At 38.6% G+C, this 12,547-nt stretch overlaps 1 protein-coding gene across 1 annotated transcript in view; it reads left to right on the top strand.

The window, feature by feature from the left end:
* The window catches only part of UBN2 (ubinuclein 2), a 100,137-nt gene that overhangs the window by 36,469 nt on the left and 51,121 nt on the right, over window positions 1-12,547 (top strand). The window contains exons 5-6 of the mRNA XM_036761042.1: window positions 252-355; window positions 7,240-7,741. Coding sequence (XP_036616937.1) covers window positions 252-355; window positions 7,240-7,741 — 606 coding nt within the window. The remainder of the gene's footprint in view (window positions 1-251; window positions 356-7,239; window positions 7,742-12,547) is intronic.

The raw sequence follows: 12,547 nt of genomic DNA, 5'->3' as shown, positions 1-12,547 counted from the left end.
AGTTATGGGAACTCCTTTCACTAAATAGATGATAGCTCCTTTCTGACCTAGTAGAGAAATTCTAGAAGGTTGCATGAAGCACCCAGAGATACAGTGACTTGTCTAGGGTCATGGAGCTAGTTCCAGTCTTAGAGGTGGTATTTGTTCACCATTCTGCCTCCACTCCTCACGTCATCAACTCTACTAAGCCGCCTTGAGTACATCTCAGTCAAGGAAGATGCTTTAAGATATTTTCTCTCCTCACTTTGCAGGTTTCCAAAGTAAAAGAAGATGATGTTGGAATAAAAAAACGAAAACGGAAAGAAGAAGGGGAAAAAGAGAAGAAGCCTAGGAAAAAAGTTCCCAAACAACTGGGGTAGGTTTTGAGAAAATAGTGGAAACAGTCATAGATTACTTAGTTGACTTCTTTTCGTTGTTAAAAGAAATATAAAATTAACTATTATCTTGAACTACTCCTAATTTAATGTAATATTTTTAAAAGAATAAAATATTGTGATGTAGTTGATAGCGCATTATATTTAGAGTCAAGAGAACTGGATTCTAATATTACATTAACATATAACATTAGGTTTTTTTTTTTAATTTTGAGAGTGACAGAAACAAGAAGTGGGTATCATGTTTTCATCATTAGTCCTCTGGGAATCATTTTTGTTCCTTACACTGATAAGGGTTCCTAAGTCTTTGAAATTTTTTGTCTTTACTGTATTGTTGTCATTGTATTAGTTGTTCTCTTGATTCTGTTCGTTTCACTCTACATCAGTTCTTATAAGTCTTCCCCAGATTTCTCTGAAATCATCTCTTATCATTTCTTACAGCATTATAGTATTCTATCACAGTATTATATACCATGACTTATTCAGCCAGTCTCCAAATTATAGACGCTACCTCAGATCCCCATTTTTTGCTGCCTCAAAGAGAACTAGAAATATTTCTTTATATTTTTAGAATTTGTTTTTCTTGGGCCTGAATCCCTTTCTTAATCTACTTTCCCTCTAATTTCTCCTCCTCTTTTCTTTCTCCCTGTTGAGTGGAATGTATTTCTTTATGTGTGTGTGTGTGTGTGTGTGTGTGTGTGTGTGTGTGTGTGTTCGTGTGTTCGTGTTCCTTTCTTTCCCCGTCTAGATGAGAGGGTTGTTCAGGTATCAGTCATTCATCCCACTCCTTCCTCCTTACTTGTATAGACTTCTTGCACACCCCACTTATGTGAGACAATTTTCCCCATTCTTCTTTTCCCACTAGTGTATACCTCTTTCCCTCCCTGTCTGTTTTCCTTTTAATAACCACTCTAGGGCTTCTGTCTAATTAGACTCTCTCTCTGATCCCTAGTGACAATAGGGTTCAGAGGGACCACATGTATCATAAATGTAAACAGTTTATGCTTGCGTAGTCCTTTATCATATTTACTTTTTCATATTACTCATAACTCTTGTGTTTCAACTTGAAAGTTTCTACAAAGCTCTGATCTTTTCACCAGGAATGCTTGGAAGTCCTCTCTTTCATTAAAGATCCATTTTTTTCCCTTTTAGCATTATGCTCTTTTGCTGGGGGAGTTATTCTTGGCTATAAGCCTATATCTTTTTCCTTCTGTAATATGGTATTTCAAGTCTTTTACTACTTTAGGGTAGTGACTGCCAAATTGTGTGTATTCCTGACTGTGACTCCTTAGTACTTTTGAATACTTTCTTTCTGACTGTTCATAATATTTTTTCCTTTGAACCTGAAAACTGGATTTTGGCTGTGATGTTGTTGAGAGTTTTAATTTGGGAGTTTCTTTAAGGAGGCAACTGGTAGATTCCTTCTGTTTCTACTTTGCCCTCTGTTCTAAGAGACCAGGCAATTTTCTTTAAAGATTTCTTGAAATATGATGTCTACGTCCTTTTTTTCATCATGGCTTTCAGGTAGTCCAGTGATTTTTTTTCTATGTTCTGTTTTCTAGGTCACTTGTTTTTGTTTTGGGATACCTGACTTTTTTTAGTCTTCTCAATTGGTTTTAATGTTTCTTATTATGTTGTGGCATTTCTGTTTGGCCCATTGTTATTCTCAGGGAGTTTGTTGCTTAAGCAAAGTTTTTTATAACTTCTGCCAAACTGTGAATTCCCTTTCTCATTCTTTTGTCTGTAACTTTTGTTTATTTTCCAATTTTTTCCCCTAGTGCTCTCATTTCACATATAAATTTTTTTGAACTCTTTTTAAAAATTCTTGTTTCATTTATTCAAAGAATTTTATTTAAAATTGTCCCCAAGTTGTGTTTTTCTTTGAGGCTTTGCTTGTAGATATTTTGGAGTCATTCTTTTTTTCTGAATTTGTGTCTTGAAAGTCTCTTTCACCATAATAACATTTTATGTTGAGATTCTTTTTTGTTTGCTCATTCTTCAAGCCTACTTTCTGACTTTGAACTTTATGTTAGCACCACACCCTGTGCAATACTGGTACTGGAGGAAAGGTATGGTCTGGTCCTGCTCCTGTTTTCTTAGGGTATTGAATATTATATTATTCTAGGCTCTTAGGAATAGCTCAGGCTGAGGACCTGCAAGCTTTCAGTGCTCCCTGAGTAGTCTGATCCAGGGCAAAGCCTGATTACTGCTCCACTTATCTGAACTCTGCAAGTTCCTGACCTGGTTTTGGGTTTGAGCCAACAGTAGATGCTGATGGACTCAGCCACCATCAACCAGCTGGAAAAAAGCTCTGTTCTTTCAGCATGACATAGCTTTGTAGGCTTCCCTTTGTTTTGGGATTCCAGCCCTGGTTTTTCTTTTGCAAGCTTCAGATTTGGCTAGAAGCTAGAACTGAGACTCCACCCAACCCCTGGGGGTCTGAGCCACATAGCTGCTGCTTGCTTCTAAACTTGTTTCTTGCTCAGTACACGGTTAGGGCCTGTGGCTACTCATTATTCCAGAATGCCACTCCTGTATAGAGGTCTCCTCCTCAGTCCATTTTGGATCTGTGACCTAAAACTGAGTGGTGGATAGCACAGTTGCCCTTTGGTAGCAGTTCCTGTACCTGCATGATGTTAGGTATGGATCTGGGACTCCAACTGGCTCTCATGCACAGTTTAGGTTTTCTTTCAGTCCCTGGCCCCTGGAATGTTTCACATGTAGCACTTTCTTGACTAGACTCTGTCCCTGGAGTTCGCAGACCTCCCTTTCTCCCCATACTGACCCGGACTAGAAAAATGACTCACTTTGGCTTTTTCTTGGATTTCCTGGTAAGGATTCAGTCTAGTGTATTGTCTAGATCTGGTTGGAGGAGTTGTTTTTGGGAGAGTGTGCTATATTCCTTCCAACAAGACATCTTGACTCTACTCCACATATCCTTCTTAATAGCCAAAGACTCTTTACTAAAATAGTGGCAGAAATCCTTAAGAACAAATTTTTTTGTTTATATTTTAATTAAGTAGAAAGTTTTATTGATGCCCTTTGATTTACATCCTATTGATTTCAGCAATCTGTTGATTATTACTTCCTTTCATCAACCTCAACTAATTTCTACCCCAGTGAGCCTTCCTTTATCATTTCTCCCAACTCCCCCGCCCTCCCCAGCCCCAAGAAAAAAGTTAAGTAAAACCAACCAATACAATGACTGGGTATGCCATTGTATCCAGTAGTTCCGCACCCTCCTATTGAAAGGAGGGAAGTATTTCCTCAGTTCTCCTCCACTTGGCCTACTTTTTAGTATCACACCATTGAGTAAATATAGACAAACAATTCCATGCTTAGCATACATATCTGTATCCTTTTCTATACTGCTTTCTCTTTAGTTAGAACATAAAATTTTATCCTTCTATTTATATGTATTCTTACATGTGAACACAGATCAGGTGGTCAATTAACAAACATTTATTAATTGATTAGCCAGGCACTCTGCTAAGCATTAGGGATAGAGTAACAGGGAAAAAATACTATCACTGCCCTCAAGGAGTTAACATTTTAATGTGGGAGACAGTATGCCCAAAATTCTGTGCATACAAGATGTATACAGTGTAAATGGGATTATGTCTCACAGGGATGGCAGTGGCTGGTTGGATGGATAAAGAAGGGGGTTGAGAGGAACCATGAAATGCCCCTTGTAGAAGGTGGGATTTATGCTGAGTCTTCAGAGAAAGCAGAAGGCATACATGAAGAGGAAGAACATTCTAGGCTTGAGGGGCAGCCAGTGAAAGGCACAGAGTTGGAAGATGGAGTTCAAAGAACAGGAAGTTATGTTACTGGAGAAGAGGTTCCCAAACTTATTTGGCCTACTGCCCCTTTAAAAAAAATACTCAGCACCCCCCCCCCCACCCCTCCCCAGAAATCTACTTTCTTTAACCCTTAATGGATTTTTGACATTTGTATCATTTCAAACTACTACTGCCTCCGTGGATCATTTCAGCACCCACCAGGGGGCGGTATCACCCACTTTGGGTACCTATGATAGTATATGGAGAAGGGTAAGAAGACTGGAAAAGTAGGGAGGGGCCAGGTTGTGAGCCAAATGAAGCCAAACTGGAGATAATAGGGGATTCTTGCAGTTTATTGAGTAGAGGGGTGACTTGATCAGACCTTTGCTTCTAGGAAGATTACTTTGGCAGGTGAAAGAAAGGATGGATAGGGATGGGGAAAGACTTGAGACAGAGAGACCAGCAGTGAGCTATTACAACAGGCCAGGCAAGGATGACAATTGTGTGAGTAGAGAGAACGTGACATATATGAAAGATATTGTTAAGGTAAAAATGACAAGACTTGGGAACAGATGGAATATGTCCAGTGAGTTCTATTAGAGAGTTGGTGATGACACAGTGGTTACAGACCAGGGTAATTAGGGGGATGTTGGTGTTCTTGACAGTACTAGGGAACCTTGAACTTGGAAAGAAAGATAATGAGTTCTGCTCCGATATGTTGAGTTTGAGCTGTCTTATAGGCAGTTGGTGATAGGAGACTGGAGGTCGGAAGAGAGATTAGGGCTTGATAAATAGGTCTGAGAATCATCTGTCTAGAGATGCCAATTGAAGCCACAGTACTTGATGGTCTTACCAAATGAAATTGTATAGAGGCAGAAGAAAAGAGGTCTCAGGACACCAAGAAACAGCCTTGGAGGACACTCACAATTAATGGAAGGACCAAGAGAAAGCAGTTTGATGTTGACCTGGAAAAGGCAAATTATTGCTATTCTTTTTATGCTGGCGAAAAATTAATTTTTGTTTTTCCAAACAGGAATAAGAAAAACACACCTACCTTTTCTATGCAGGCTCTAATAGAGGTCTAAGATGCATGGAATTGTTAACTGCTGGCTTAAATGATTGAGCATATTGGAAATAACCTAAGACAGGTTTAGATAATTTCTCTTCTCTGGGTTTTTGTGACACTAGATCTTCATTCAGGTCACATCCCCTCACTGTGGATAGCTTCCAAGGCTCTGTCCTGGACTCTCTTCCCTTTTTCCTGTATCTTATTTGGTGCTCTCATCATTTCCACAGGATTAGTTATCATATCTATCAGATGATATCCAGTCCTAGTCTCTCTACTGAACTCAAGTCCTATATCTTTAACTACCTACTGAAAAATTTTGAACCAGATATCCCGTAAGCATCTCAGTATGTCTCAGACCTCGTCTTTACTGCCAAAACTCTTCCTCTCTTCTGGGCTTTCTTGTTGCTGTCAAGGGCACTACCATCTTCCCTGATGCCCCGGCTCACAACTTTGCAGTTCTTCTTGACTCATCCCTCACATTAACCCCACATATCAACTCCACTGACAAACATTGCCTTCTATACCATCACAACATCTCTCATCTCCGTCCTCTTTTTCTATTCACTCAGTTCCTGCGTTCTTACAGTTACTCACTGCTTCATGCTTGGACTGTTGAAATAGCTTGCTGGTTGGTTTCTGGCTTTAAGTCTCTTCCCCACTCTAACTCATCTTCTAGAATGGCTGCCCAAGTGAAATTCCTAAATCATTGGGCTATCCGCATACTCCCTTACTTGGTAAACTTTTTGACTCCCTCTCACCTCTAGGATCCTCTAAAGCTCTTTACAACCTGACACCTTGTTACCTTTGCAATCTTCTCTCTCTTGACATTGCTTCTCCCCTTCCTCCCACGTAACTCTACGGCCTACTTACTCTTCCTTAGCTGTGATACCCTTGTCTCTTATCTCCATACCTTTACATTGGCTTTTTTGATGCCTTGAATACTCTCCCTCCTCACCTCTGCCTCTTGACTTTCCTTAGTTCCTTCAAAATTCAACTTAAATACTTTCCTCTCTAAGGTTACTATCTTCCGACTCTATGTTTATCTTGTATGTTTCCATTTATAGGTTGTCTCCCCCATTAGTATGTAAGCCTCTTGAGGGGAGGAACTTTTTTTTTTTTTACCTTTCTTTGTATCCCCAAGGCTTAGCACAATGCCTGGTGTATATAGTAAGTACTCAATAAATGCTTGTTTGATTGATTGACATTTCCAAAATTTGGGTATATAACATTATAATTTCTTCTCTCATATAATGCTCCATATTTTTAAATGCTTATCACTTTTTTATATGCCCCATCTCATTCAGTAGTTGTTATAAGAAACTTTTGCCTTTGAAAATTATGCACATTTGTCTGTCAGCCTTGATTCTTAGTCTTTACTATTCTACTATACTAGTATATATACTATATACTATATATACTATAGAAATGAAAGGTGAACAAGAATTAGAAATTGGAAGTAGTGATTTAGAGCTCTTGGAACACAAATAATAGCGCAAGGTATACCAAATTAAGAGTTGTAAAATTTAGGTTCTATTTCTTTCTCCCCACATTGAAGTACAAACTAAACAGCACATGTATTTAAATAATATCAGATGTCCATTTTCTCTTTTTTTTTTTGTAAAGTGATCTTGAATTTGATTTGCTAATTTATAGTCCTACTACCTTATAAGTATTCACATTCTGAAGAGGGTGCTTTCTAGTAATATGAAGAGTGGTTCATAATTTTAGTTGATTTTCATCAACTTGAGTTGTTCTTAGTTGGGTTTGCTCCTGTTAATCTTTTCTTCCTGTTCTGTGGACTTAATAGTCAGAAACTTGCTTAACAATTAGTGCCTGTTTCTTGTTGAAGAGAAAGGAGATTGATAGGAAAGTATAATTTGATATAAACAAATTCTTAAGATACACACAAATTTTGCTTTGCTACCAACTATTTTTAAATTCCAGTGAGTATCTACATATTCATTGTAAGATGTTTTAGCTTTCAAAAATCACATGTAACTTTTCTTTTCCACAGAGTTGTGGCTTTAAATTCACATAAGTCTGAAAAAAAGAAGAAGAAGCTCTACAAAGATCCCCTTTCTCTAGATGCCATGATAAGGAAATTTCAGAAAGAGAAAGAAGCATTAAAAAAGAAAGAGTCTAACTCTAAAGCTCCAGTGACTATGTTGACTACCACTCTCAGTAAATCCCCTTCATCTGCAGCTACAGCAATGGGAAATGAAGTCTCGGACTTAAATCTTAATAGTGCTGACCCAGTCCTTTCCATTTTTGGTAGCACAAATGAACATGAACTACTTCAGGAGGCTGAAAATGCCCTAGAGATGCTTGGTGATTTAGACTTTGATCGGCTACTGGATGCTACTTCCAATGGTAGCCCTGTATCTGAATCAGGGGGAGAGAATGGAAACACTCCCCAGCCAGCCCACACCTCTCAGGTTCTTTTACCCAAGGTGGTGCCTGCCCTCCCAGAAGGTCTCCCAATACGCCTTGAAAAACGCATTGAAGACCTCCGCATAGTAAGTGAAGAGAAAGTAATTCTTTTTAACTTATTTGAAGAATGTCTTAGGGAAAAGTTTGGTTTTTTTCCTAGGTGGTGCAATGGTTGGAGCACTGGTCCTAGAGTCCGAAAGACCCGAGTTTAAATCTGGCCACAGACCTTACTAGCTCTGTGACCTTGGGCAAGTCACTTAACCTCTGATTTTCTCAGTTTCCTCAAATATAATAGCATCTACCTTGCAGAATCGTGATGATCAAATGAGATAATATTTTAAGAATGATGGTAGATCTTGAAGAGCATTGTGTAGAAGGAGAAATAGCTAATAAGAATATGAAAACATGTAGCCAGTAGAGACTTAATAGTAATCAATTAATTGGAAATTTTACTCTTTTTTTCCCAGAATATCAGATAACATAGTTACCTTCCTTAAGTTATCTTAATCTTAACCTAAAAAATTCCTTTTCTGTTATTAGTAGATAGATCAGAAATTAAGAGACTCCTTAAGATTTTGAAATAAAAAATAAATCAGTAAATATTTATTAATATCCACCTATGTGCCAGGCACTGTTCTAAGCACTGGGGATACAAAAAGAGGCAAAAGACAGTCCCTACCCTCAAAGAGCTTACAATCTAATAAAAATAAATATCATTGATAGCTTATGAAGAAAACATTTCAGATAACCATGAAAGTATGAATGAACAGATTTATTGATGATACCTGTTTAAACACTTAAAAAAGTGTTTTCAAGGTTCTAAAGTGAATCTTCTTCAGTGAATCTGCTTCTCTGAAAATACAAAATAGGCCTAGAAATAAATTGATTAATTCTAGCTCTATTTTGTAATTCTAAATACATAGAAGTTGATAAAAGGTATCCTCACCATTATAAGATATCCAGCTGCAGGTGTGTTTAGGTGACAAGACCTGGGACTGACAGGATTAGGGAAAACTATAGGGTCCTAAAGCTCAGTGTTGGGGGAACAAAAAAGTACTGGAAAGAACTGAAACAGAACAGAGATTTGGTGATAGGGCACACTTGCAATCTTAGGCAGTAGGTGATCATTTAGTAAATAGGTGTTTATGCTCAGTTCAGGTAAGCAAGCTTTTTTTTTTTAATGCATACTGTCTACAGAGCACTGTGCTATAACCTGAGGGAAACAGAAAAATTTATTTGAGATGATCTCTTCTCTCATAATACTGAGAACCTTGTAAAGTGATGAGAGACATAAATAGGCACCTCTGATATATAGAAAATATGTGAGCAGCACATGAGAGAGGTGTGGAGGTATATTTAAGTCCACTAGGGGAAAATGTCTTTACTGATAGGCAATCATGGGAGGCTTCATGGAGGAGGGAGATAGATGGAAGTTAATTAGATAGATAGGAATTCATTCAGCAAAGAGGAAAGATGACCTTCTCAGCATAGGGAACAGTATTTGTAGACACTCTTAAAGCAGGAAAGCCCAGAGTGTTTTCAGGAAACGGTGCTTTCTGCGTGGAGCAGAGAACAGTGATCTGAAATAATGCATGTTGGCACTAGTTTGTAGAGTGTCTTCTGTGCCTGGCAGAAGAATTTGAACTTAAGTCCTTAGGCTCCATGGAGCCACTGAAGGATTTTGGGCAGAAAGGTGACTTGAGGATAAATTATAACCTGAAATAGAAAAAAGAGCATCGCAGCATTCTGTCTTAGAAACTTAGCATATTAATTTTTTCCCTAGTGAGAGATTGTATTGTTTATTTCATTTATAATTCTCTGTAAAACTGGACATTGAGCACCTGATAAATATTCTGAACGCACAGAAAGTGGGATAGGTAATAGAGTGTGACCAGTTTGAGGAACAGGAGATTAGGCCTTACCCATTATCCTTATCACATTCAGCATCCTTTTGAAGTCCCACTAAATTATAGTGATAGGTTAAAGGATTAAAGAAGTTAAAATAAATGTTCGTTTCTGGGAATTAAAGCTTTCTAACCTCTACTGTATTTACTGATGTCATATAATAATACTAGCCACACTTACCTTCTCTAGAAAGTTTGTTAGTGGTATCTGATGGGAGTGTGTAAGTTGAGAGAAGCCAAGGATCACATGAAAAGAGCTTATTGCATCCTTGTCTTTCCCTTAAAAAATTTAAGGCAACGGGCAGACTTGTGGGCTCCCCTCCTCTCTCCATAGCCACAAAGTAAATGTGCTGTTGGAAAGAAGTTTGTTCTCCTTTGGCTAGAGAGTAGCACAGGATACCCCTGGAATCACAGTAGAAAATAATCAGTCAACAAAGAGGCACTTGGGGGCAGCTAGGTGGCGCAGTGAGTAGAGCACCAACCCTGGAGTCAGGAGGACCTGAGTTCAAATCCGGCCTCAGACACTTGACACTTGTACTAGCTGTGTGACCTTGGGCAAGTCACTTAATCCCATTTGCCCTACCCAAACAAAACAAAACAAAGAGGCACTTAAATTGCTAGACACTATGCTGTAGGCCAAAGTCATCCTGTTATCCTCATTGTCACATCACCTGACATCTTCACCATTTGGACCTGCCTCCATCTCTTTTCTAAAAAGTGTACCAGGTAGGTTATAACCAGAATCAGGCAGAACTTCAAGGAGAAAATAATGAGGGATGGTGTCCAGGAGTTTCGAATGACAGAACAGAGAAAAAGAGGAGGCTCAAGGTGAAAGGTCTCTATTTTCTTAGTAAAGTTATGAGGGTTAGGTCCTTTGCTGAGAGTGTACAAGGAACCTGAATATAGAATGAAAGAAATTAAAGTGCTTCTGGCAGCAGAAAGATTACATCTACTTAGCCAAGTGTTTCAAGCCAAGTTCTTCCTGGAATATGGCATACTAAATGTCACAGCCAAATGACCAGTTATATCTGTTTCTGGACATAAAGCAGTTGCCAGCCAGCCAGAAGTAACGGTTGCATCTGAAAGGACCTGAAAATCTGCATCTCAGATGTACGCTCTATCATTGGTCAGTTTTCTAATGAGGAGCATCTTTACCTGGTGACGTAGGCCTTTGAAACATAAGCACTATCCCCAAAACTAAGGAGAAGTGACAAGAAATGGTACAGAAAAAAAGAGAATGACAAACACTAGAGTCAGTAGCAGAAGTGACAGTCATTTCTAGAACATATAGCAATAGTGGGATTTAGAAACTTTGACAGAGGTAGCGAGAATCAGACAATTTCCATAGAAATAGAGCAAACCTATTGATTGATAAAAGTGAGTAGTGCTGTAGTCTGGTGGAGGGACGAAGAACCTACTGATACCTCCGTGGTTCCTAGGATATCCATGTATCAGACTAAACTACATCAGCCAGAGGACAGATATTTAGTGGACACTTGTTGAGATCATTCTGTAAAAGTAGGGTTAGTGTATATTTTTACTATCTTTCGGTATTAGATACTCATTAACTCACTCCTTGTGCCAGGATGTTGTTTAAAATATAACTAAAGAAGAGATTTAACGAGAAACTTGCACCATTCAAGTTCTCTATGAGACTTTAAAGCTCATACCATTAAAAATGCCTTTTTAAAATGTTACCTAAGCTTGAAATAGTGTTAAGTCAAACATTAAAGAGGACTTACAGAAAATTGTGGCCTGACGTCATATATGCAGAAGTGTCATTTTTCTCTAGTCATTTGTACATTTTAGAGTTACTCATCTCCAAAATACTGTGGCACAAATTCTTGAAATAGTACAGGGTAGGTTAACTTTCCCTGTAAATAAGAGGCCCATAACTAAGGTGGATGGTGATGGGAGAATGAGAAATCAGAGCTTTTTTACTCTTGGGCAGCCAGCAATTCAGTTTTCCACAGACTGGGAGAGAAAGAGGTGGTGTGAGTTTACTAACCATAGGGAATGAATCTGGGTAGAGTAGCAGTAAATTGGAGCAGCTTCACTGATGGTGGCATATGAATAGAATGTTTTCTGTCTCAGCTGTGCCTCATGGTGTCTTAGAATTGTGCATTAAGCTATTGAGTGCCATATTTCCTGTGTACAATCTTATGCCTTCCCTCAAATTTCTGATTGACTCATCTCTTACTTAGGCATCCTTAACTAAGTCAAACAAGTAAGTCAACAAGCATTTATTAAATATCTACTGTGTGCCAGGCACTGTGCTAAGCCGTGTAGGACAAAGAAGAGGCAAAAGACAGTCCCCTATTCTCAAAGAGCTCACTGTCTAATGCCTACTGTTAATTAATATGGTTACAGTTGTTCTCAGCAGTTCTCTGAATCCTTAGTTCTGTGGTTACATAGCTTACATTTTGTTCCAGTTCATGTTTTGTCCGTGTGTTCTGATCTGTATTTTTTGCTTCAACTTGTGCACTAGATTGTAAGCTCCTTAAGGACACAAGGACTGTCTTTTGATTTCTGTGCTATCATAGTAGAAAGTTTGACTTGGTGCCACATTCATCAGAGCCCAATAGGAAGGGAAGCACAGATCTGATCATGTCACTACCTTTTTCAAGAAGCTTCAGTGACTTCCTTTTGTCCCTAAGAGAATATACAGATTCTTTGTTTTGAAACTTGAAATCCTTCACAGTCTGACAACGTATTTTTCCAGAGTAATTTCAGATTACTCACCATCGTGCACTGTATATTCTAATCAGACAGGCCTGTTTGTTCCCATACAAATGGTGTTCAGTCTTTCTCCTCTATGTCTTTGTACAAGTTTGCCCCTGTTCTTGAAATCATCTTCCTCTTCACCTCTGCCTTTAAGAATCCCTAGTTCTTTTCAAGGAATTGCTGTAGTGGCACTTTCCTCAGGAGGCCTGTCCTGATGTTGCCACTTATTAGCGTTTTCCCTTTCAACATTGCTTTACAGGTACT

Source organism: Trichosurus vulpecula, chromosome 5 (assembly GCF_011100635.1).
Source record: "Trichosurus vulpecula isolate mTriVul1 chromosome 5, mTriVul1.pri, whole genome shotgun sequence".
NCBI classification, from domain to species: Eukaryota; Metazoa; Chordata; class Mammalia; order Diprotodontia; family Phalangeridae; genus Trichosurus; species Trichosurus vulpecula.
This window is presented reverse-complemented; position numbering and strand designations above follow the sequence as displayed.